Raw genomic sequence first — 26,173 nt, 5'->3', positions numbered from 1 at the left:
CTGCAGCAAGGATTTGGCTACTGGAGTTTGGGGTGATTATGAGAGTCACATTTATATTTAGATTGTGAGTGACAGATAAGCAAAGTCATGTACTGAAGGTTATGCAAATATACGTTGATACGAGTGACATGGTCACCATGATGGGTGCACAGTGATTTTCAGAGTTCCTCAGAGAACATTAGGAGTTCTTGTTTAATAAAGAATAAAACCTACTTAATGACTGCCATCTGCTTTCATAGTCTCACATCCTCTGCTACTCCTTTCCAATGCATATGCACTAAGCTTGGTAAGAAGTATCAGGAATGAAATTGCAATAGGTTACTGATTCTAAAGCCAAGTTCATCACCTCAAATTAAATGTTATTAATCTGGAAAAGTTTTTACAGATCTGCACTTATCATCTCCTTGCTGTCAATTAGGAACTAAGAAGGTATACTGTAATTGTGAGCAACTATTTTCACAGTCTTAATTTGCCCCATTGTGTCCAAAATGGCTTTTTACATTTTTTGTGAATAGAGGCAGTAACAACTTTCCTTAGTTTGCACAAGCAAATGCTCTAAGTAAAATGAGAATTTCTCCCGTCATTTATCATATACCGCAGAATAAAATCCTTGAAAGGTATTCTTGTACTTGATGACACAAGTCTATCCAATTTCTTGCACTGTTTAGGTCAGGTCATTTACTCAGGTAATTTACAGTGGAATGGAATGTGTTCAGAGAACAGAATTTAGTTTATGACCAAAATGGCCAGCAATTGTCTGGACTGTGAAGTTACCTTCAATGCTAGGAAAAAGAGTTACTTCTTAAAAAAAAAAAAAAAGACAAAATTAAAGTATTTATAACTAACTGCCATCACGAAGCGACTGTTTTGAAGACTGTGATTGATGTCCTGATAGCTACAGGAATGTCTGAACAGGCATTGGCCATAAAATAGTGTCATCTGTGGTGCATGCAGTTAGTAGTTTTATCTTTTATAGCTTAGCCCTTCCTCCAAGAGGAGAAAAAGCGTTGAAGGTCAGTGTTAGAATGAAAATCACACTTATTAATATGCTAACAACTCTAAGGTAAACCAGACTGCAAAAGCTTCAACTCATTTTAATCAGCTCTTCTCAAACTATAGGCATTGCTGGACAGTTTATCACATGTGAATTTATTTCCTTACTTTGACACACTTCTCACGTTACACTACCACACCTCTTATCCCAGTCTCAAAAACAAAGAAGGAAAACAGCAAAGTTATTTGCTCTGATGACCGAAGAGAAAATGGAGGATTCTCCACCAGCGGACCCGGGCACTGCCGGCTGTGCCCTTTCTGAACAGCAAGAGACACCCCACGGGGAAGCGCCAGGTGCCTCCGTAGGGTTACACCTCGTGAAGGGAGGGTTGCAGGTAGGGAGAGGGGCGTCTCAGAAACATCAGCTCGATATTCGTCTTCACACCAGGGTCTAAATTATGCCCTCAGTATTGCGTCCGAGACTGACGGGAGGGGAGGCGGCCTGGGGAAAACACAGTCTCTCACAATTCCGTGTTTGTTTTTCCTGATTTCTGGTTAAGGACTGAAGGAAGGCCTGAAAGTAATTTTTTTTTTTTTAATTTTTATCATAACTATTTTCTCTGTGTTCTCTTTAGTCCCATGACAAAGGCCATCAAAATCCTCCAGCGTTCAGGCCTGAAGTCCTCGACCGGCGAGGGGAGAAAGTAAACTCCAAATTAAAAACAAACAAAACCCCCAAATCAGCGGGAACACCGGGCTCGGGGCGGGTGAGCGAGGGGTGACTCACGCACCCCCGCCCCGCCCGGGCCGTGCCTTGGCACCGCGGGAGCGGCGCGCCGCCAGCGGAGGAAGTTTGGGCGCTACCGCACGCCGTAGGCGGAGCGCCGCCTTCCGCGCCCTGGCGAGGCCGCGGCGGTGAGAAATCGACCCCGGAGGGAGCGGCCGTATTCCCCCCTGCGCCTTCTTCTTCCCTTCTTCCTTCGTCGCCGGCGCTCGGGAGCAGGCGGGGAAATGGCGGCTGCCCTCGGCGTTGCGCGGAGTCGGTTCGTGGTGGTGGGCGGAGGGATCGCAGGGGTTACCTGCGCGGAGAAGGTAAGGGCCGGCGCCTCTCTGCCCGCCTCCCGCATGCGCGCGCCCCCAGACCGCCGGTGGCGCCCTCCCCTTCCCCTCCGCCCCTGCTGCGCGGGGGGGCGCGAGACGCTGCTGAGCTCCCGGGGCGGGGGCAGCGGCCGCTATGTTGGCCCCGGGGGCGCTATATTGGCCCCGGGGGCGCCGTGTTGGCCCTCGGCGCTGGCCTCTCGGCTCCGGCGGGGGCGTGGGGATCATTTCAGTCGGTAAGGCCGGGACTTGGCCCTTGGGCGCCCCGAGGAGGCTCTCCGGCCCCATGGCGTTACTGTAACTGCAGCGGGTCAGGGCCCGTACGCAGGTGATGGGGCGTACGGGCCCTCTGTAGCTGCGTTGGGTTTGGCCCGCCGAGTGAAACACGGCTGCAGGGGCCGCTCGGGTATTTGTATTTACTCAACTTATTAACTTCTGTAGAAACAGTTCATTAGATTTTTATAGTAATTGCGTAAATATTATAATTTATACAGTAATGACATAAATATTCTGACCTAACACAGCCCCCCCCCCCAAGTTGTTGCGAATATTTTGCCCTTCTTAAAAAAAAAAAAGGGGTACAAATGAAACAAAACCAGCCCCAGGGAAGCAATGTTGAAATATAACAAATTTGTCTGCCTAGAAATATTTCTCTAGAGCTTAAAACTGTCCTGCAAATAACCTGATAAGGGCTTGCGACCACTTCATATAAAGAGGATTAAAACTTTGTAAGTCAAGAGGCCAGAAACTTGAAGGAGCACTGCTTGTGTTATTCCTGGTAGCCATAAAGGATTGTACCGCAACTAAGGTGAAGGCTGCTATGATGTGCTCCTTTTTATGAAAATATTGCTCTGTTTTTATTGGATCCATGTTTAGGGCTGTACACCTGTGGAGACTGTCCAATCTCTTCAGCTTTCCATGAGCTCAAGCTCTAAAAATTGGTTTCAAGGTTTTTGGTATTTTTAAAGTAACAGTAACTGCAGGTAATTTTATACCTATAATGCGGAAAAAAAATGATGTGCATATTATTTCAGTGCAGAATATTTTATCTGTTAAAACTACAAAGCAGTATAAAGACTGTGTTTCAGATATATCTGTTCTCTGGTGATGAAGTGATATAATTTCATTTCTGATGTATAAACCACATGAAGACTAAATTACAAAAAATATTTATATTGTTCTCTATCTTTATGGAATTGGTTTGTTTGTATGAATTATTAGTTTAAGGATTTTTTTTTTCCTTTTATTCATGGTTAATATGTGAGCTCTGGTACTACAGATACTTAAATGCTATATTGATATGAGTGATCCCTTAAAAGCTGATTAAACTATTCACATAATTAAGGCTCTTGTGTATCCTTGGGTGCTTGCAAGAATAAGATTTGGGTCAGTATTTAATATTCCCAGAGACTTCGTGTTTTCCTGGAAGTAACTTAGACTTGTGTCCAATTGCTGTGGTCCTGTTTCACAATCCAGTTATTTCCCATATATATTGGATGTCTGTAGTCTTTAAGATTGCTATAAAAGGGACTAAAATCTATTGTTTTCTTGAAAATGCTTTCAGCTGTGTTAGTGCCACAGAGTTTGGGCTTTGTTTTCTTCCAAAGCTTATAGAGAGTGCTGCTTATTGCTGTAATTCACACCTCTTTTCTTCTGCTCTTTCCTTTCCCTCACCATTTTTTTTCTTCCTGGAAAACCCAAATCAGATTGTTATGTGATGGCAGAGACTTGCTTCTTTTTCTCGTCTCTTTAGTACTGCAGGAAGCAGTTAGCAGTGAGTATTAGTGGTCTTCTAGCATGTTTGCATTCACCAAGTGCATTAAAAGCGGCACTGTGTGTTTTAGAAGGATTTCTGTGTTGTACATCCAGAGCTGGGGGCATGCTTTAAACAAAAGAGGAAGATTGAACACAGTTTTTCTCAGTCCTGGTTTTGAGCAAGTACAATTCTGTGGAACATAGTGGCAATGAACAATTTGTCCATCGTATTGCATTTTGGGTATGCGTTATAAGGTATCTTGTAGTTCAGACTTCTCAGGCAGCTGAGAACCATCATTGCATCAGGTCTATCTCAAAAAAATTCAAATCACGTTAGTTACTTTTTGAGTACATTTTGAAATATCCAGACAAAGCATCTTACAAGCTGAATTTTCCTTAAAAGCTTGAGTTAGATTTATTTTCTCTGTCACAAAATGTTTCCTGTCTTACATAGTTTCTGCCTTCCATGTTTATATTGCAACATTTCTTTCTGGATTGTGATGACTTACACATTTCCCTATGTATGGATAAACTTGATATTCTATCTGGCAGATTTCTAATTTTAGTACTTTAAAAGGTAAAGAAATGCAATAACCTTGATAATACTGAATGAAAGTTTCAACAGCCATTAAATCTTAATAAGAAGGGAGGGGTAAGCATTTAAGCATGTGTAAGTGATGCAAAGTACATCATGTCAGTCTTAAAATTTTGATTTGATGATTATTACATAGAATCACAGAATGGTTTGTGTTGGAAGGGACCTTTAAAGATTGTCTAGTTGCAACCCCCCTGCCGTGGGCAGGGACATCTTCCACTAGACCACATTGCTCAAAGTCCCATCCAACCTGACCTTGAACAATTCCAGTGATGGGGCATTCACAACTTCTCTGGGCAGCCTGTTCCAGTGTCTCACCACCTTCACAATAAAGAATTTCCTCCTGATATCTGATCTAAATCTACCCTCTTTCAGTTTAAAACTGTTACCCTTTGTCCTGTCACTACAGGGCCTGGTAAAAAGTCTCTCTCTGTCTTTCTTGTAAGCCCCCTTTATATATTGAAAGGCCACAATAAGGTCTTCCCAGAGCCTTCTCTTCTCCAGGCTGAACAACCCCAACTCTCTTGGCCTTTCTTCATAGGAGAGGTGCTCCAACCCTCAGACCATTGACCGTGGCCCTGCTCTGGACCTGCTCTAACAGATCCACATCTGTTTTGTGCTGGGGACCCCAGAGCTGGATGCAGTACTCCAGGTGGGGTCCCTCAACCTGCTGGTCACACTTCTTTTTACGCAGCCTAGGATAGGGTTGGTTTTCTGGGCTGCGAGCACACGTTGACAGCCTTTGGCTAATTTTTCATGAACCAGTATCCCCAGTTCTTCTCTGCAGGGCTGCTCTCAATCCATTCATCCCGAAGTCTGTACTGATACTGGTCATTGCCCCAGCCCAGGGGTGAGACTTTGCAGGGGGCTCTGTTGAACTTCATGAACTTCAAGCCTGTCAAGGTGTCTCTGGTTAGCATCCCTTCCCTCTAACTAATCGACTGCACCACTCAGCTTGGTATTATCTGTAAACTTGCTGAGGGTGCACTCAATCCCACTGTCTATCATTAATAAAGATACTAAACATAATCATGGGCTTTCCATAGCATTCTGTAGTTTTTCTGGGGCTTATTAGACACAGCTGGGAGCAACTGCAGCAGCACAGTGTGGTTCTTCCTATTGTCTGTCAATACAAAGCATACAGCTACAACATATGTGAAATGCACGTTAAGGATTCGTGCTGTAAAGTATGGATTACATGAAGTTTTACATAGCCTTGTTAAATTAATTTGTATTTGCCTATGGTATGACCATGTGAATCTCTCTTAAACCGGCAACAAGATTTCGCCACTTTCACCTTCAGGTTAGTATGTTAGATTGCTCCTATCTGAGGTGCAGGAATACATGCCAGTCCCTTTATAACTCAGTGACTCATGTACAACATGAACTGTGCTTCTTGGTGGCTTATACAGCTGTTCCGTTCATCTGTAGAGCGCTGGTGACAAGGAACCCTGGGGTTTGTCTGTACCTCAGAGATGAGGGGTTTGTACTTGACAGAACTGATGTATTTTCTGTGGCAGAGCAATGCACATTTAAGATGGGAATTTTTCACTTTGGCTTGGGGCCTGTAGAAGTTTTGTATGGCTTAGTAGCACTCTGAAGATGATAATCCATTTATCAGTTTACTAAGTAACATTTAAAATAGCCAATAGGAATCAGCATTTCCTCTGTCAAAATGAAATCTGTGAACAGTTAGTCACTGCTATGCAATAAAAAAATGTACGTCCAGCAAATGGGTGTCTCCTGAAATCACATGACTATAGTCTGTTCCTCCAGTTGGCCTTTAGAATACTGTGAGAATAGTATTTTGAGTAGTCATTGTACCATGGATGCAGTTCTTGAAGCTATATTTGTGTGTGAATTAATTAACATCTTGGGTCTCCAAATTCTGTTCATTTCAGTTGTTATCCTTCCATAATGTTGAAGTAGTGTTTATCCAATAGGGATTCTACAATACTGAAGTAATGTAGTAACACATACTACTTTTCACCAATTATTTTATTCTCTTAAAGTCAAAATCTATTGATGACTGTATTCACTCATCATGGTTTCTGTTTCTTTACAAGCTGGCCATGGAATTCCCATCAGAAGACATTTTTTTAATGACAGCGTCTCCAGTTATAAAAGCTATAATGAATTTCAAACAGGTAAGAGATACTTAATTTTTCTTATGGTAGGACGTCTTCAGAAGTTTGTAAATGTACAGATGATTTGGAACCTAATCCTGAAAATGCTTACGGTTTTGAACTTGTTTTCACATTAGTGTGACTGCAGGGGTAAGTGTTCGTAGGACTGATGAGATATTTTATAGGGTTTCATAGTCATTAGTAATTGGTGAATATATTCACAACATTCGAGCAAAGGTTAAACTGGGTACTTACGTGGTTGAAGTCTTTTCTAAGTTACTGAAGCTTTATTTCACTTATTTATTAATGGGTATGCTCCATTTTAAGCACTGAAAAGGTATCTTTGGAATAAATTACTTAAGAAACAGTCTTGCTAGTGGTTCTCATACTCATACAGTAATGTTTGTGAATTGCAGGCAGAAAGAGACTTCTGACAAGTAACAAAAAAAGGGATAGCCTTCTGTGAAATTGCCTTCAGCTTTATCTACATCTCCAGCAGCTGGTGATTCAATAACCTCTTCCCTGCTGGTTTGAAGAAGAAAACAAAATCCAGACACGAGTTCAGATTTCTGGCTAGTAGGTTCATTAAGCTAGTTTTGCAGAGGTACTCAGATCTTGGAGAGCACTGCTCTTTTTCTCACTCTGAGGGAACTTTAAACTCTACCATAGGGCATGGAAAGAGATGGGGACTGGATTGCACTGAACTGAGGATGCAAAGCTGCCAGCCAGTAGGAACTTAGGTTTTACCTCCCGGGAAAAGTTAAGACACCTAGAGCTGGGCTTCCACCTGGCGTTTATATTCATGACTCTCTTTCTGAAACATGGTATCTTAACAGGTGAGGCATATCTCATGACAAGTAAAGGAACCTGACAGACAAGTTTTAACATAATTCTTCTTGGTGTGTGAATGCCTGATTCAAATCACTATGGGAAGAAAATAAAGCCTAGAGAGATTCGAACAGCAGTTTTTGTGCATTTAGTGGCTGTAATTGGCTATTAGCATCTCTTCCTTTTCACACTGTGGTTTTTGTCCAGGGCTAATGGGATTCTCAGAACATAGCTGAGAGACTGAGAGCTCTATGTGAGACTGGTAGAGTAACACTCAACTAAAGAATATCTTCTGAGTTTGAGAGTGCTGACAGTGACAGGAAAGACATTTACACATTGCAGAGATGCAAAGTCTGTAATTCACATCATCCAAAGTTCCGGTACCTGAATAGTAAGGGAATAGCTAAACACTATTTGAAGGCAGCAGCATCTAACTTTTGGACATGAGCATCTTAATTTCTCTCTGAATTGCAAGCATGGTGTGGCTTCTGCTTCCTAGCTGTGTTCCAGACTTTTTGTATGTCCTATAAAGTAGAAGGCCTGGAGGTTCCCATGCAGCTGCTTCCTTCTGGAAGAAACCTAAAATCAATATAACTTACTCAAATGTTTTCCAAGTTCTGGTTTGCCTCTTTTTTTTTTTTTGTGGGGGGGGTTTTTTCCCCACCAGTCTCTGAAATATCAGTGACTAGGGATGAGTTGCTAACTGAGTAAATGCTTTGAGGTGATCTTGAATCTGTTTTGCCTAAACACTTGTCTTAGACGTCCTGCTTACAAGCTGAACAACAGTAAGCCCTTTTCCTGTAACAAGAGGTTTTTGAATCATTAGGTTTTTGAAGACAATGTCACCAGATGTTTTTTAAAAATAGAATAAAAATATTTATTCCAGACAGAAGTGTGCTTCCATAATTTTCTAAGTTATTTTGACCAAAAGTTTTTTTTTTTCCCTCAAGATACTGAGGAGAGGAAGATGCTTGCGTGGGGGAACATGATTGAGTTATTTTATCAAAATTATAACAAACAGAAAAACAGGGTGTTAACACTGCATCAGGTAAGTTAAAAAGCAGTGTTGCCAACTCTAATAATATAGTCTATATACGGAATAAAACATAGCAGTTAGAGCAGCCATCAGGGTTCACCATTTTTGCTTAATCTCTAGCTTTAGAATTAAAATTCTCTGTGCTACTATGACTCTTTATCAGGAATAGGCGTGAAGAGATTCTGTATATAAAAAGGAACTTTTAGCAGTAACATGAGAACGTGATTGGAGACACTATGGACTTTATGTTGTGATGTCTTTACTGGAAATGAACGTGTTTTGTTACAAGGTTTAAAAAGATAAATGATTCATATTTTTAAATACCTCTCTTCTTCTTACAGGTCTCCAAAACACTTGAGGAATTTGATGTAGAAGAGCAACCAAGCTCTCTTTTAGAAAAACGATACCCCAATATTAAAGTTATACAGTCTGGAGTAAAACAATTGAAAAGTGATGAACATGTAAGCTGATGTTTTCTCATTTACTTTTATGTGGCTTTTCAAATTCTTAAAAAAAAAAAAAATTAAGAAACAGTTGAATATTTTGGCTATGCAATTCTGTTGAAGAACATACTTGTTATTAAAGTGTTAAGTTATCAAAATTACAAGAAAATACTTCCTAACTTTAATTTCATTTATCACTTACACTGTTGTTCAAGTAGAAATACATACAGTGGACATAATTGTAGATAAAAAATACTTGTTCATTAAGAAACCGTATCTTTTATATTTAAATATTGGACACCTTGGAGATATTACATTGAATACCTGATCAGAATGGCAGGGGAACCAGTCAATGAAACCAATACTGTATATCAATATAGGTGTGAGAAAATTTCTGTAACCTTTGATTGGAGAACTCTGATTCCTGAATTACTGCTTGTTGCTACAGATACCAAAATACTAACAACTTTATGGTAAAAAAAATAATTCTTGAAAGAACCAATATTTCCATCTTTTCTTCTTTTTTAGCAGGAAATACGCTGCAAGTATGAGCAATATACAGCACATACAGATCCTTCTTAGTGTCTGTATCAACTTGACATATTATTTTTCACTTCAGCAATTATCAGAAACTCGCATTCAGATGCAAAACTGGTTTTGCTCATTTTAAGTGAGAGAGAGATGATTCCAGTTAGACTATAATTCTGCTAGTATTCGGAATCTAATTATATTCTTGTATCATTATTATAATGTTGTTTTAGTTTAGGTATGTTTCCATGAGCATGAATATTTCATGTATATGGATTTGGAGGATCTTTTGTCTGTTATCTGAAAACCTTTAAAAACTCTTTGTGCAAGACTGTTGTAAACTATTTAGCTTCTAGTTTGGAAAACAACAAATAAGGTCATAAAATGTTAAAATCTACATATTGCTTGTTGCAGAATGATGTACCTTGTTTAGTGCCTACTCTTTTTTGTTTAGCAAAGAACAGAGTTCGCAGTCTTTCTAAACTGTATTCTAGCCTGTGCCCAGTTAAGTTAATGCAGGTCTACCATCGTTGAAATGTTTTGAATGAGATTCTTAAATACTAATATATAGTAGTACGTAGTTCTACATCTGTTACTGGGGTGGGGGGACATTGTCACATAGAAAACCCGATTCCTTTAGCACAGATGGTGAGTACAGAGTGCCACCAAGTGGTAATCTTTGTATTTCATCTGAGCACACTGTGTACACTTTTCCATTTTATCTGTTATATAATCTCATATGCTTAGGCTTCTAAGTCTGTGGTGAGTGTAATGCAAATAAATGAGAGACAATCAATGAGAGCATGAAGGCTTGCTCTTTAAGAAGCCAGTTACAGCTTTTAATATCTGCAAAATACTATGACATTAAGGAAAAAAAAGATGCATGTTCTCTTAGATGTCTCCAATTGTTTTTTCTTTTCTCTTAATTTTTAACAGAAGATTTTCACTGAAGATGGGAAAGAATATATATATGAAAAACTTTGCCTCTGTGCTGGAGCAAAACCAAAGTTAATTTTTGAAGGAAACCCGTATGTATTAGGTATCCGGGATACTGACAGTGCACAGGTAAATGTGTTTTGGACTTATAAAGGTATAATATATTCCTGCCTCCGATGCAGAATACCACAGATGATTGCGGAGTGAAATGGAGAAACATAAGATGTTTGTTACTATATATCCTTAAATAGGAGCACTTTTAGTAGTGGAGAAATAGCCTTAAAATACCATTAAATAAATTAGTCACTAAATTTATTAAGTTTATAGATAGCTCATAGACAGTATTTCTAACATAGGAATCTAGAATAAAAGGTGTTCTTTTACCCTCCAGGCAGAAGCTGATCTGAAAATATAAACAGGAAGTAGGTACCAGTAGAAACTTCCCTGAGAAGGTGTATTTGGTACACAGTACGAAGGGCTGCTCCTTACAGTGAAAAGCTAATGACGGACCTCTTTTTTTTCTAGTTCTACTGTAGCCTCTCCTCATTGTACAGAAAAGAGCTAATTATAGTCACAGATGTGGAAAAGTTTTCACATGAGGAAAAAGTTAATAGACTAAAACTTCAGTTTGGAAGTAGAAAGTGAAGTTTCACTGCTATAGGTCTTTTAAGAATTAGAGGAGGCAGGGTGAAAGTGAACACTGCTTCTCTGTAACAGTAGAACTGTAATTCATCAAATGAAGTTTGATGTTGAGAATAAAAAAGGAGATACTTTTTCAAGTAAACTGAAGTGAAACTATGAAATTGTTATTATTTTGGATATTAAAACTTTACCTGAGTTGAAAAAAAAAAGAGAGAAGAGGGAAGAAAAAGCACGTGAAAAAAAGACAGCCCTTGGTAAATTTATCTTGTCTAAATTGAAGAGAAAGATGCTGCCTGAGTGGCATCAGTGGTGTCTGAAATCCGTGAGGGTGTTCCAGGATAGTGTTGTATGCTTGTCGGCTTCTGATGGTCTCCCCTGTCCATCCACTGTTGGCCACTGTGGGAGACAGTAGACTGGGCTATTATTTGTCAAAACTGATGCTGAACTTACAATGAGGCCGAAAACAGCTGTTTCTGTTTTTCTGGTGGTTTTTTTAATGGTTGTTGGTTGCATTCGCTAGTCCCCTCTGATACAACTTCAGTATCCTTCTCTGAAGGGATTAAAGGACTGCAGATTTGGTGATCTTTTACAGTTTAGGTTTTCTGACACAATTAGTCCGGTAAAGTGGAAGCATGGGTGAACAGATTTTTGTGTAGTTGCAATAGTTGGTCTGATAGTCGTGAGTCTTTGAAAGAAAATACTTGGTTATATTATGATCTAAAAAATACTGTCTGGGCTGTATTTTTTTTTTTTTTTTTTTTTAAATTTCTCTCACCACGAAGATGTGATTTGGAGACTTGTTTTTTTTCTGAAAGTTTTTTAGCAAATAAAATTGGTTCTCAGATTTGCTACAAATTATTTTTGAAATTCGTGATTTCTGATCAGGAATTTTTAAATTCCTAAATTTCTGTATCTTTGCCTTTTTAATATTATGCAAATTACTGTGAAAGTTATGCAAGTTGTGATAAAACTGGATTAATAGATATCACAACGCTAATGGTCTCTGGGACTGAGAAAAGTCTCCTGGATTCTATTAAGGGCTCTGTCGAATTGGCTTAAATGTAATTATTTAACTTCTCCTGTCTCAGTTTGAGACTTACAAAGCCTGTATCAGTAACTTCATCCCTTAATGCGATAGAACTTCACAGGTTTCACTAGCTTCTGTAACAGATCTTAGGTTGAGTAAATGCGTGTCAATATTCAGAGAAAATCAAAATAAAACGACTAACAGAGCAGGAGAATATTGAAAAGGATATAATTGATCAGTGTGAGGGAACATATGATCTAAGTTGTAATTGACTCTCTTTCTTAATGCAGGCTTTTCAGAAGAATTTGGCTCAAGCTGAGAGAATAGTAGTGGTAGGAAATGGTGGAATTGCACTTGAATTAGTGTAAGTAAATGACTAAGTTTTAAAGATACATATGCAAATAAAATCTTTAACAATGTGTCATGGTTTAAAGCTGGGCTTGCTATTAAACCTGTGGCAGATGCTCTCTGTTAACCCTCCCCCCGCCCCCGCACCTGAAGGGAAAGGGAAAAGGGAGAGAGACTTATGGGTTGGAAAGTTAAAACAGTTTTAATAAACTATAATAATGAAAAAGAGTATAATAATAATAATAATAGAAATAATCAAATATATACAAAACCAAGATCGAGAGCTTGGAAATCCTCCTCAGGCAGAGTTGCTCCCCCCAGCACAGGCAGAGGGGAAAATGCAGTAGCTTCCCCTGCCATTACACCTGCAGGCTTTTAACTGGAGAATTGGCAAAGCTGGTACCAATCAGTGGAAGACAGGAGGGCCCCTCCCTCCTGGGCCCCACCTCCAGGAGGCGGTGGGTTAGTGATAAATGGGAAAGTGAGAATGACGTGTATGGGATGGAATACCTCGTTGGTCAATCTTGGGTCACCTGCCCCATCTGCTCCTCCCTGCAGGTGTGACCCCCCTTCTGCTCTTCACTCGTAAGCAGTGAGGAATTTAGCAGTGACCTTGGTTTCTCTAAGACTAATTGGCCTGGTTTGGGCCAAACCAGGACACAATGCAATATTAAATCTAGTGTACATGACTTTGGGAGAAGGTTGACTTATAAAATTGTAGCTCTTAAAGCATTTAGTAGCAAAATTGATCAAAATAATTTTTTCACAGTATAGTGGTGCTTACTGTCACATAAAATTCAGCAAGCTTCAGAAGAAGCTTTGACATGTAGATGTCAAGAATATACAGTGTTTTTCTGACTTGGCACCAGCAGCGATTTCTGTGAAGACTATTAAGGGCAATATTTAAGTTACAAAACTTGTCTGACTTCTGGAGACAGAAGATGTAACAGGAATAAAGAGCAGCTTACCTTGCAGCCAGCGTAATTTAAGTTGCTAGAGCTTTTGAAGTGTCTGATGTGGTCTTTGTCACAGGTAGGATACTGATCATGTGGTCCTGCAGTCTACTAGATTAGAACCACCTGTGTTATGCAATTATATGGTCTTGTTTTGTGTTGCAGGGAATCAATTTTTCACTTTCACTAAATTATCCTCTGTGTGTCTCACCAGTTCATGTTCCAGGTAGTACAAACAAGATCCAAATGCCTGTTCTTAGCAGTGGGCAGTCTGGCAAAAATGCACATTTTTTTTATTGTGGGGAGCAGGAAATACTAAGTAATATTATTATTATAAATTTGATCTGACTCCCCTCACTGCCCACCACGGTTCAGTCGAGGTTGTGCTGGTAAGAAAGTATGACCTGTCAACTTGAAGAGATTTTTCTTTTTTTAATGAGCTCCTTGTGTAAATACTTAGAAGCAGTAGTGGATCTGATAGATGTAAAAGTCTTGGATCCCTTATTTCTAGCTTCTGGAATGAAGCCTGGCACACTTCTTGTTGTGTTGCTAAGAGTGGGATCCTTTTCAGGTAGTCTGTCACTTTGTCCCTCATTTACATGTCCACAGGTATGAAATTCAAGGCTGTGAAGTAATCTGGGCTATCAAAGACAAAGCCATTGGGAATACTTTTTTTGATGCAGGAGCAGCTGAATTTCTCATTCCAAAGCTAACTGCTGGAAAACAAGAGACTCCAATTGAATGTAAAAGAACCAAGTATACAACGGAAGGTATGGTGTTTTAGTCTCCTAACGCTGCAGCAACAGCATTTAATATTAAAGATAGTCCTAAGGTCAGTTATTTTAGCAGGCTGTAAATAAAATTTGCTGTTAATCAATGGCATTTCCTTCTTTAACAATAAAGCAAAAAAGCGATATAAAAACCTATTCAGAATTTATGTAGGCACATGACAGCATGTAGTAGTTACCTCCAAACTGTAAAAAAAAAAGTGCTTTATGTCTATGCCAAGTTTACATTTCATTTCCTGTATTCCATTTGCTGAAGAACTTGTTCTATTTTCTGTAATATTTTAATGTTTTTTTCTGAATTATGCCAGCATTATATAGCAAGGAGCTCTCCTGTAATAAGCTATTGGAGGACCAGATGCAACCTCACAGAACAGTACTACAGATGCAGTGAAACTGCAGTCTTAATAACAACAGTTAACTAGAACTGCATGAACAAACATTACACAAACATATTTATGACCAAAATAATAACAAAAAAAGCAGCGTGTTTCTAGACTTTAGGTCAGAAGAATAAATTGTAAAAGTCAGCCTAAACATCACAAAATGGCACCCAGTGTTCTTCGTACATACCATGGTATGTTAGCATCTGCACTTTTGTGCAATGGAGGGGACAGTGCATGTTTGCTAGCAGATGGACATAAATTTAAATATTAGCTGTGATATTAAGCAAGTAAGCTTAATATCTTAAGTCTACAGTGGGTCTCCAGAACCCTGGTGCTGTTGGGGTCGGTCTGGCTGTTCAGGGCCCATGCAGGCACCTAGCAGTGGCATTGTTTCAGAGATGAGTGAAGTAATGAAAGGCATAAAGTTGAAAGGTGTTACAAATACTGGCTTGGAGTCTGAGGTGTCTGCAAATTAATGGGTTTTGGGACACCACACACTTTATCCTCCCTTTTGGCAACTAGATCATATTTCTCTTAATTGAGAATCCTTGTTCTGAATTCTGCGGGCAATGAAGTATACAGGCTAAATCTGATATTATTCTTCTCTTTCCTTCAGGAAGTGAGGAAAAAGACAGACCTATAGCAGCATCTGACAAACTGGGCAGTGCCTTAGGCCCCGACTGGCATGAGGGCTTACATCTTAAAGGGACTAAAGAGGTACGGTCATAATCTTGCTTACACAGTTGTTTAAATGTTGCTTTAAGTGGGTCAGGATGACAGAATGTGAAATGCAACATTTGGGATTATTAGAAAAATAAAATGTGCTTGAAATGATTCTCCTGCTCTGTTAGAATTAAACAGGAAAATACGTTAACACAAATAACGTAATTTTCTGCTTCAGGAAAAAGGTGGCTAATCGGATCCACTGGCATGGTTTTAGCAATTTGCTCTTCAGATTGAAACATAAATGTTGGTTTGCATATTTGTGTAGGACTAGTGTCAATCCTAGCTTTAACCAGAAGCAGTGGTACCTCTATTGTCCTGATTTTAGCTGCCATATGTACATTTTCCTATGTGAAAAATAGGACAGTAGGATTTGTACAGAGGTACAGGCAACATCAGTCTCCTGTCACAGCAGATAATGAAATATGAAATCAGTAGTGGACGTGAGCATTGTGAAGCGTTTCATGTTTGAAATAAAGTAAAAATCCTCACATTTCATAGGTTTTTATCAGGTTTTTATTTATTAATTTCTTAGCTGTTAGGTGTTTGCATCTGTTACACGCATTTGGAAAAAGACCTTTCAAAGGTGATCAGTGAGATTCTACAGAAGTGGCTTTACAATACCAACTAAAGGATGTTTAGGACATTCAGCAGATTAGTTGATGTTTTGGCTGTTGAAGGCTGTGGAAATGTGTTTGTGTAGTGAAGAATAAAACTGTTCAAGGCCTGAATCTACAAAATAGTTTAGAGAAACGGGAAACTTTCCAACTTCTGTCTTGAGCTCAGAATAGGAGTAAGTGGTTGAAATATGGGTTGATGGAATAGGATATATTTTTCTTTTTCTTGCATTTAGAACATAAATTATGTGTTATTATCAGAATTTAATTCATGATAGAAAAATGAAGGATTTGAAATCCTGAAAGACAGAAAAGAGTTTACTTTTTTCCCCGCTCTGATATGTTCTGAATTCTCTTCCTGTAAACTCAGAGGAACTTGAATATGTTTTCTGGCATGCCAGAAAAATCTAAATTGTCATGACATTTCAAGGAACATCAGATATCTGCTGAAAAAGCAGGTAAATTGTCATTTGCTATGGTTAGATCTGTGCCAAAAAAGGAAAAAGTGTGGGAATTCAGCTAATGTGTTGTGCTTTAGGATGGGATATATGTTTGGGTTTTTTTCCAGTCTACTAACATCAATTCAGGTGAAGGTATACTTGCTATTAAAAATATTGTTATTGCTAATCATTATGTTTACAATTTTGTCAATCTTTCTTTAGTTTTCTCATAAAGTACATATTGAAATACTATGTGAAGTAAAGAAAATACACTTACAGCAAGAATTTATACAACTGCAACGGACTTCTTTGACTTTTCCTAAGGAAGAGAAAAATGTAGAACCAGATGAGGGTAGGTGTCAGTGCTGATTAGAAATAATGTCTTGAAGATAAGGCAGTGCTGGAGCATACTTGATCTTGTTTGCTGTTTTAGAGCAAATACAGATTTGGAAAATAAATCCTTTTTTCTATAAATTAAATGGAGCTCTAGCAATTGATAGTGGTTGAGAATTTGATTTATGGGCTACAATTGAATTACAAAATGTTATGGGTCAGACCCTTTTTCCACAAAGTCACCTAAATCCCATATGCAGAATATTCCCTCCTTGTGACAGTCTGATAAAATCATGTATTAATAGTGGAGTTAAAACAGAAGCAAAAAAACCCAAAACATTTCACATCAAAACTGAAGTAATCCTTCAAAGAAAGTAGAAGAAAATATCACTTGTTTCATGAATAATTCTATCTATAAATTCCACTGAATTAAAATTAATATTTAAAATACTATTTTAATAGCCAGTTACTTCCAGCATAAGATTTTAGGAAGTCAAACCTCTGATGTTCTTTTTGCTTTTGAGGCATTTCCTGTGCATCTGTAAACTTACATGTAAAACAATACTGGCAGTTGTGTACTTCAGAAAACATCCCACAGGTCTGAAGCAGTGGCACAACACAGTATTTTTCCCCCTACAAATGAGGGCTTTGATTTAGGAAAATTCCAGAGAAAGTCAATAGTAGGACTTGGAGCTCAGCTCCAAAATCTCTTCTAGTCCTAACTGAAGGTAAGAAATGTTATAGCTAATCTCTGATTTTTTTTTTATTTTTTTTATTTTTTTTCCCTACCTAATCAATTAGATATCCCAAAAGATCATTTTTCTTCTTTTTACTTCATGTCTTATTGTAAGACATAATCAATAAAATAACTTCTGTTGGTTACATTCTCAGGGCAAAATTTTCCCCTTTTTCAGTGCTGTGGCCTGTATATGTGGAATTGACTAATGGAAAAATTTATGGATGTGATTTCATTGTCAGTGCAACTGGAGTTGTGCCAAATGTTAAGCCATTTCTTGATGGCAATCATGTAAGTATACTGATTTCTTTTGAAGTTTAAGCTGTTTTTTTTAAGTAAGGTGAAATAAGTTTTTTCAGCTGGTTTATTCTTCTGCCATGAAACACTGATTGCTAAAGGTTTTGAACATCGTACAGCGTTTCAAAATTGTTGATACCTGAAATACCTAATATGATAAAAATTAATTTCATTAGTATTCTTGGCTTATTATATTGCTACTCATGATATGTACTGATACACAGTGTATATATATGATATACACTGTTAAGATTAAGCCTATGCAAAGAGGGAAAACCGGTTAATGTGGCAAAAATGTAGAATAATTTTTGTGTTAATTCTGCACCATATTGTTATCTTACAAATCTTTACTTCTTCCTTCCCAGGAGAAAATTTTATTTCCAATAATTTTCATCTAGGAAGCTGAGCTATAAAGGTGCTTGTATTCATTGAGGGAAATCACACTTTGAATCAGCATCCAAACGTGGATGATGATTACGGAGTTCATAGCTGCCATGTGAATTTTCAGGCCCTGAGGTCATTCTATCTCCATGCTAGGTGTCGTGGTTTAACCCTGGCCAGCAGCTCAGCCCCACACAGCAGCTTGCTTATTCCATGCAGTGGGATGGGGAAGAGTTGGGAGGGTTAAAAGTGAGAAAACTCATGGGTTGAGATAAAGACAGTTTAAGCAAAGCAAAACAAGGAATTGATTTGCTACTTGTCATTGGCAGGCAGGTGTTCAGCCATCTCCAGGAGAGCAGGGCTCCATCATGTATAACGGTTACTTGGGAAGACAAACGCCATAATTATGAACATGCCCCCCTTTTTCCTTCTTCCCCCCATCTTTTATTGCAGAGCACATTATATGGCTTTGGGTATCCCGTTGGTCCGTGGGGGTCAGCTGCCCCAGCTGGGTCCCCTCCCAGCTTCTTGCGCATTCCCAGCCTTACTGCTGACGGGGCAGCGTGAGAAACAAGAAAGGCCTTGAGGCTGTGTAAGCACTGCTCAGCCATAACTAAAACATCCCTATGCTATCATTGCAGATAGCCCATACAAGCCACTAGGAAGAAACTTAACTCTATCCCAGCCAAAACCAGTACGTTAGAGTATTTGGTATTTTGCAGTAAAATGGTATCCTCTGAATAAAGCAGAAGAAAATGAAAAAACGTGTCTGATGTTGAGCCATGAAGTATTTCAAGGCCTACGTTATAAAGTCAGATTAGGAATTAGGTTCTTGCAATGGTATCTTCTGGCCTTGGCAAAAACAGAAAATGAACTCTTAAGACCAGGTATTCCTGTAATGTACGTAGTGTGATTTGAAATTTGGCAAGCTTTGTCTGTTACTTCCCTGCCTAGGTATCAGTAATAATATTTTAAAAACCTGTGCTGTGTTCTAGAAATAATGCTTAATGTTTTTGTATCTTACCATGGCAGTCTTGCCACTGTAGATAGTCTCATGTTAAATAATTTTTTTCAGTATATAATGCTATTCTAAGCTTTTTTTTTTTTTTTTAATACATAGAGTTTGAGATATTTTAAAGGGTATGTGAAGGTGTGCTGGGTTGACCTTGGCTGGACACCAGCTGCCCACCAAAGCCACTCTCTCACTCCCCTCCTCAGCTGGACAAGGGAGAGAAAATATAACAAAAGGCCCATGGATTGAGATAAGAACAGGGAGAGATCACTCACCAATTACTGCCACAGGCAAAACAGACTCAACCTGGGGAAATTAATTTATTACCAATCTGATTTGATTTGAGAAGGGTAATGAGAAATAAAAACAAATCTTAAAACACCTTCCCCCCACCCCTTACTTCTTCCTGGGCTCAACTTCACTCCTGATTTTCTCTACCTCCTCCCCGCCGAGCAGTGCAGGGGGACGGGGAATGGGGGTTACAGTCAGTTCATCACGCTGTCTCTGCCGTTCCTTCCTCCTCAGGAGGACTCCTCACACTCTTCCCCAGCTCCACTGTGGGGTCGCTTCCACAGGAGACAGTTGTCCTGGTTTCACTGGGATTTGGTTTCAGTTTGTGGCCAGCCGTGGTGATCAAGGCCCTCAGCAGTTAAATCTGGGGCAGCTGACCCAGGCTGGCCCACAGGTGTGTTCTGTATCATTGACATAAAGCTCACTATAAAAGAGGTTTGCTGGGAAGAGGTGGGGTTTTCTCCTGGTCTCCTTGTCTCTCCTCCCTTCTCCCTGTCTGTTGTTGTGATTCCTGGAGCAACTTGCCAGTGATTTGTGGATGAGTCTATTTCTGTCTGTTTTGTGTTGTCATTTATATTGATTTTCTTAATTTCATTAAATCTGGTTAACTTCATCCCACAAGTCTCCCTCCTTTTCCCAATTCCCTTCCTCATTTGGGGAAGGGACATCGGGTGATAGAAAAACTGCTATTGTTTAGCCCCGGGTGTGGGCTAAACGAAGACAACAGTCCTCCACGAACTTCTCCTCCAATGTGCGTCCTCCGCATGGGCTGCAGTTCTTCACAAACCGCTCCAGCGTGGGTCCCTTCCACAGGGTGCAGTCCTTGAGGAATAGACTGCTCCAGCACAGGTCCCCCATGGGGTCACAAGTCCTGCCAGCAAACCTGCTGCAGCGTGGGCTCCTCTTTCCACAGGGCCACAGGTCCTGCCCGCAAACTTGCTCTGGTGCTGGCTTTCCATGGGGTCACATCCTCCTTTGGGCACATCCACCTGCTGCGGTGCGGGGACCTCCATGGGCTGCAGGTGGATATCTGCTCCACCATTAACCTCCATGAGCTGCAGGGAGACAGCCTGCCTCACCATGGTCTACACCATGGGCTGCAGGGGAACCTCTGCTCCGGTGTGTGGAGCACCTCCTCCCCCTTCTTCTTCAGTGCCCTTGGTGTCTGCAGGGCTGTTTCTCTCGCATATCCTCACTCCTCTCTGGCTGCAGTTGCACAGGTTTTTGTTTTCCCCTTCTTAAATATGTTATCCCTGAGGCACTACCACCATTGCTGATGGGCTCAGCCTTGGCCAGCGGCAGGTCTGTCTTGGAGCTGGCTGGCATTGCCTCTATTGGACATAGGGGAAGCTTCTAGCAGCTTCTCACAGAAGCCACCCCTGTAGGCCCCCTGCTACCAAAACCTTGCCACACAAACCCAATACAGAAGGTCACTTGTAAAATGCAACACTGATCTGTTCTTCAACTTGGTGAGAAAAAAAAGCATAGATTTCTAGGAAATTCTGCTTTTGTGGGCTAATTTTGTCTTTGCTTATTTGAAGGGTTCTAGGTTTGATAAATTTAGGTATTCAGGATAAATTGGGGGGGCAGGGTTGCGTTGTAGTATGGAGAATACTTGATATATACACAATCGTGAAAAATACTTCATTATGGCACTCTTCTGGGGATCTGTTTTCTTCCCTTGAAGATGAAGCAGTCTTGAGATTGGGAGGTTGGAACAACATGTTCCTCTTGTGGTTATCAGTCTTTTCTAATTGAGACAGATGAGATGGGAGAATGAATAGCCATAAATTGTTTACACTGCATGCCCTTTTTCTCTGTTGCTACATGGCATTCAGAAGAGCATCTTGCTGGATTCCCGTAGTATGTATTCATATAATTTTGTATCTTCAAATTTTTTTAAGCAGAATAGTGGACTCACTGAAATTTTTTTTAGAGGAGTCTGCTGTTAAAATGTAACAAATGAGATGACTGCTTAACATGGATGACGTTTAATTACCTGGTTTAAATGATTATTTTTCTTCAGTACTGATCTGTGCAAATACTTTAGTTTGCTGTAGGTGAAGATGGAGGTCTTAAAGTAGATAAACACATGCACACGTCCCTGCCAGATATATATGCAGCTGGGGATATCTGCACGGCGTCATGGGAACCTAGTCCAGTGTGGCATCAGGTAAATCAAATCGTACGATTGTGCGCTCAGCAGCAGTCTAATCTATGAAGTAAATTACACACTATTACACAGATGGGAGAAAAGACAGTTGAATTGAAGTGGAAACCAGTGAACAAGTAGATAATCCTGGCTGTGTTGATGACAGATAATTTTCTCTCTGTGGCTGAAAGCCAAGCTGTTCAGCCTTTCTGAGTATAATGAAAATACATAGTATGCATTGATGAGACAGCGAGCATCGGTCATTGCGCAGTGATGTGTGTCTGTTTTTTTAAATCTTTTTAATGGTTTTTCTTTTTTTTAGATGAGACTGTGGACTCAAGCTAGGCAGATGGGATGGTATGCAGCAAAATGCATGGCAGCAGATACTTTAGGGGAGTCGATTGATCTGGATTTCAGCTTTGAACTATTTGCTCATGTTACAAAATTTTTCAATTACAAGGTAAAGTAAATACAGTCTTAATAGTCTGAGTATCACACATCCTGCTTGCTTATATTCACTTGCCAACACGGAGCAGATGCTTTAATATTGACAAAACAGTATTCTCTATGTAATAATTAGTCTTACTTTAGATTTTCTCCATTCATACTAACTTTGAATGATGAAACTGAAGAGGGCAAAGATCTTTAAAGATATATTACAAATTTTAATCGGTGAGTGACAACTGATCTACTTTGTATCTCTATACATTCCACGTCATTAAGTTTCTATTCATGGGTACATTCAACACAGTTCAGCGTGGTAGCTGGTTCATTACTGGGTTTTGTGTATGATATTTCAAGGTGAAGATTTCTAATTCTGTTGTGGGTTTGAAAGCCAATGAAGGGAGGACGTTCCCTAGGGACAAATATTTCCCTGTTTACATCAGTCTTTTGATGCTTAGAGCTGTTAGCAGCAGAAATACTAAAAGCCACCGCAATGATCTTAAGAGTGATTTTTCTTTTTCCTTCTGTTAGGTGGTGGTTTTGGGAAAATACAATGCTCAAGGCTTGGGTTTAGACCATGAACTGATGCTGAGATGTACCAAGGGACAAGAGTATGTTAAAGTGGTGATGCAGAATGGCCGAATGATGGGAGCTGTGCTGATTGGTGAAACGGACTTGGAAGAAACCTTTGAAAACTTGATTTTAAACCAAATGGATCTTTCAGCCTATGGTGAAGATCTCCTGAATCCAGATGTTGATATAGAGGATTATTTTGATTGAACAAAACCCCATTTCCATTTTGTATAAAATTTTGACACTGAGTAATATGTCTAATAGAACTGTTTCCTCAGCATTACCAGAAATGAGGGATAAATGCAATTCCTTATGGAGATTTTATGTTGATCTTGTCAAAATACTGACCAGCAAATTAAATTAATCTTTATAGAAATGCAGCAACAAAAGCAAGTGGATTAGTGTTGGCAAAGAGTTTTTATCTAGATTAGATGAGTATATGAGAATAGGGCTATAACAGTCTTAAAAAGCGGGCTTCACTGTGCTGTTAAGATAGCACTGCATTCACTTGAATGCACTTTTAAAAAGTAAATAAACCGTGTTAAGTCCCCTGCCTGCCTCATAGTGCCCTTCTTCCCCAAACCATGCGTAATTCACCTGCTGTGGTTACTGGAGCCCAGTTTCCCATGGCTTACTGCTGTGCGTATTCCTTATCTCAACCAGTAAGCTTGTGAGCCAGGATGCCTTGATGTGATGGTGCTGCCTTACCCTGCCTAAAGCTGCCTCCGGACTAGGGTGGGAAAGCCCCTGCTTCCTAGAACCGCTTGCTCAGGTGGAAACTTACAAGGCAGTCTCACAGTGTATTTCCATCCCACTAGCACCCCTCCGCTGCTCAGACCTGTGAGTATTTGCCACAGGTTTCAAGACTCCTATTCCAGGTAATGGTACCATCTCTGAGCTGGCTCAGATGAACAGAGGACATCTTTAGGGCACAGGGTGCTCAGAGCTCTCACTACCTGGAATGTAGACCACACGATGGATGCTTTGTATTTTTTTTTCCCATGAGTTTATTTCTGAAATAAATGTATTTTCTACTCAGCTAAGTATAGAACACAAAAACGTTGCACAATAAAAGCCAGGAGAGCAGCTTTTTTCCTGCTTGTCACTTCAGCTGTTCAGGTGGTGTGGCAGAGCTGCAGTGGTGCAGCCCGTCTGATCTCCAGCAGGATCAGCGGGCCGTGCACTCCAAGGAAAGGCTAACACAACAGCGCCGGTGGGTGTCACCTGCAGCAGGCTTCCCTGTCAGGAGCCTGTGGAGCAGGCTGCTCTATCCAGGCTATGTGGTGGATGGTACTGGATGCTATTTTGAATGTGAGTCCTGTATCCCGATGGGATTCTTAATAGACAACTATTACAGTCACTTAATGAAAATGTTCTTTGGGACTGTGTGTCTTGGCCACTTTCTGCCCTCTCCTCATTTCCACTGTTGTGCATACTGGTTCCAGGAAGGAATTTTTGCAGGTACTAAACTCCCCCTTGACTTGTGGTAACTAGTGACAAAATATCTACTACTGAGTTTCAAGTGGATGTTTAAGCTGTTTGTTGTCAATCATAACGAGCTCCCTGGCTGTATGTTTAGTTAATGCAAGATGCACTTTAATAATAGGGATGTGTATGTACAGGCTTGCTTCCATCAAGTTCCTTCTGTAGTAGTTGCTAGGCATAATTTAGTGCCTGGGTAATAAAGCCCAACAACCTAAGCTATTCCTTAATGTCCTGTCTGTATTCCATAATGCCATCCATGGACACAGGTTGTTTCATACTTGCTTTTGGTTTTGTTCTGCAATTGCTACTTGGGAGTTGCTGTTTATTTAGGGTCAGACTGGGAACAGTTTCTTGTGCTCCACTAAATGTAAAGTTGACAATACATACTGGGACTTCTCCCAGAAAATCACTATTTTTTAAGAGAATGACTGTTTAATTAAATGAATTCCAGTTTTGGCAAAGGTTCCAGTTAAATGATGGGTGAAATACTAAGCTTTTGTCACTCATGAGATTCTACCAGAAAAATAAATAATTAAGAACACATTCTTCATCTTTTGGTTTGTCCTGGTTTGGCTCAAACCAGGCCAAATAGTCTTAGAGAACCCAAGGTCACTGCTTACGAGTAAAGAGCCGAAGGGGGTTGTACCTGCAGGGAGTAGTGGACGGGGCAGGTGACCCAGGATTGACCAGCAAGGTATTCCATCCCATACATGTCATTCTCACTTTCCTGTTTATCACTAACCCACTGCCTCCTGGAGGTGGGGCCCAGGAGGGAGGGGCCCTCCTGTCTCCCACTGATTGGTACCAGCTTTGCCAAATCTCCAGTTAAAAGCCTGCAGGTGTGATGGCAGTGGAGCTACTGCATTTTCCCCTCTGCCCGTGCTGGAGGGAGCTACTGCATTTTCCCCTCTGCCTGTGCTGGGGGGAGCTACTGCATTTTCCCCTCTGCCCGTGCTGGGGGGAGCAACTCTGCCTGAGGAGGATTTCCAAGCTCTCAGTCTTGGCTTTATATATATTTGTATATATTTGATTATTTCTATTATTATTGTTATTATACTCTTTTTCATTATTATAGTTTATTAAAACTGTTTTAACTTTCCAACCCATAAGTCTCTCTCCCTTTTCCCTTTCCCTTTCCCTTAGTGGGGGGGAGAGGGTTAACAGAGAGCATCTGCCACCTGATTAATAGCTGGCCCAGCTTTAAACCGTGACAGATTTAATTGGTGCCCAAGGTGGGGCTCGAGAGAAGCTCCAACAGGTTGCTCTGATAAGTTGAATCCTGGCTCTGGTGGGAGGAGACCCGGAGAGCTCAGCTGAGAGAATATCAGATTTCTTCCTTTGAGATTTACGAGGGGTTGGAAAGTTAAAACAGATAGTGAAGATGGTGATGTCATTTTTGAATGCTGTGTTATCTCATCTTTTTATGGAGTTTCTTTCACAATTGAGTATTGCAATGATGCCTTACCTGCCGTGGGCACTGTGTTACTGCTTGCTTCTTATGAATGTTTACATGCAGTTTAGCAGTGGGCGCTGGTCGAAATGTATTGTTTTGGTATGGGGTTTGATACTGATTTATGCTGTGATAAACTGGGCAGTTACTATTCCGATCTCTTATCTCTATGACACAATGACGGGCAGCTTTAATCGCGAATCAGTAGCAGCGACTTCATCTGCACGCTCCAGGCGTCCTTTAGCTGATTCTGTTAATGATTACACTTCCAGTTTTACTTTGGGAAATAGTACCTTCTCCTTTTCTGCCAAGCTGATTCCACTAGATTTTGCGAAATTAGGATGGTGCTGTCTAGGTGGCATGTTTTTATTTTTGGTTGTCCTGAATGTGTTTCTGATGTGGGATAAGATTAAATATCGGTGCAGGGACAGTTGTAGGTGTTATGCAGCCACCTCAGATCCTACAGTGTGTACTGCCGCTACAGCCACTAAATCCACTGAAACCTCAGCAGCCTCTACCACAGCTGCTGCACCCCCCAAGATGGCCACTGCAGCTACTCAGACTCTCAGCACTCCCACGACAGCCACTGCATCTACTCAGACCCCAGCATCTATTGAATCTGTACCAATTGCTCCTGTAACCAGGAAGAAATACCAAAAGAAATCAGCTCGTGAAGTGAAGGATGATGACTCGGAGCCTTCTAAGGCAGAGCCATCATATGACCCAGGTGAGGGCCCTTCTCAGGCAGAGATAGGGCCTG

At 40.3% G+C, this 26,173-nt stretch overlaps 2 protein-coding genes across 7 annotated transcripts in view; one reads left to right on the top strand and one right to left on the bottom strand.

Annotated features, from left to right (window-relative positions):
• The first annotated feature begins 1,878 nt into the window (after positions 1-1,878).
• PYROXD1 (pyridine nucleotide-disulphide oxidoreductase domain 1) lies at positions 1,879-24,506 on the top strand. Of its 4 annotated transcripts, none has more exons than XM_068402509.1 (12): positions 1,879-2,085; positions 6,508-6,588; positions 8,773-8,892; positions 10,342-10,467; positions 12,298-12,371; positions 13,918-14,078; positions 15,096-15,196; positions 16,482-16,611; positions 17,507-17,619; positions 21,360-21,482; positions 21,784-21,921; positions 22,437-24,506. In XM_068402509.1, the coding sequence occupies exons 1-12, from the start codon at positions 2,005-2,007 to the stop codon at positions 22,683-22,685; spliced, it is 1,497 nt and encodes a 498-aa protein (XP_068258610.1). In that variant the 5' UTR covers positions 1,879-2,004; the 3' UTR covers positions 22,686-24,506. The 4 variants fall into 4 exon arrangements, with proteins under 4 accessions (XP_068258610.1, XP_068258609.1, XP_068258611.1 ...); XM_068402508.1 differs by having other exon boundaries at positions 1,880-2,085; positions 10,339-10,467; XM_068402510.1 differs by lacking the exon at positions 1,879-2,085 and adding an exon at positions 2,212-2,327 and having other exon boundaries at positions 10,339-10,467.
• RECQL (RecQ like helicase) overlaps positions 16,221-26,173 on the bottom strand; it is a 38,010-nt gene continuing 28,057 nt past the window's right edge. The window contains exon 16 of one of the 3 annotated variants that reach the window (XR_011048318.1): positions 16,221-16,578. The gene's annotated coding sequence lies outside the window, so the exon portion shown is untranslated. Of the gene's footprint in view, positions 16,579-19,294; positions 21,255-26,173 lie in introns of those variants that run through there. The other 2 variants (XR_011048316.1, XR_011048317.1) reach the window with 2 other exon arrangements.

The sequence above is a fragment of the Nyctibius grandis genome, chromosome 5 (genome assembly GCF_013368605.1).
Source record: "Nyctibius grandis isolate bNycGra1 chromosome 5, bNycGra1.pri, whole genome shotgun sequence".
NCBI lineage: Eukaryota > Metazoa > Chordata > Aves > Nyctibiiformes > Nyctibiidae > Nyctibius > Nyctibius grandis.
The sequence above is the reverse complement of the archived record's forward strand: the minus strand, read 5'-3'. Positions and strand labels throughout refer to the sequence as shown.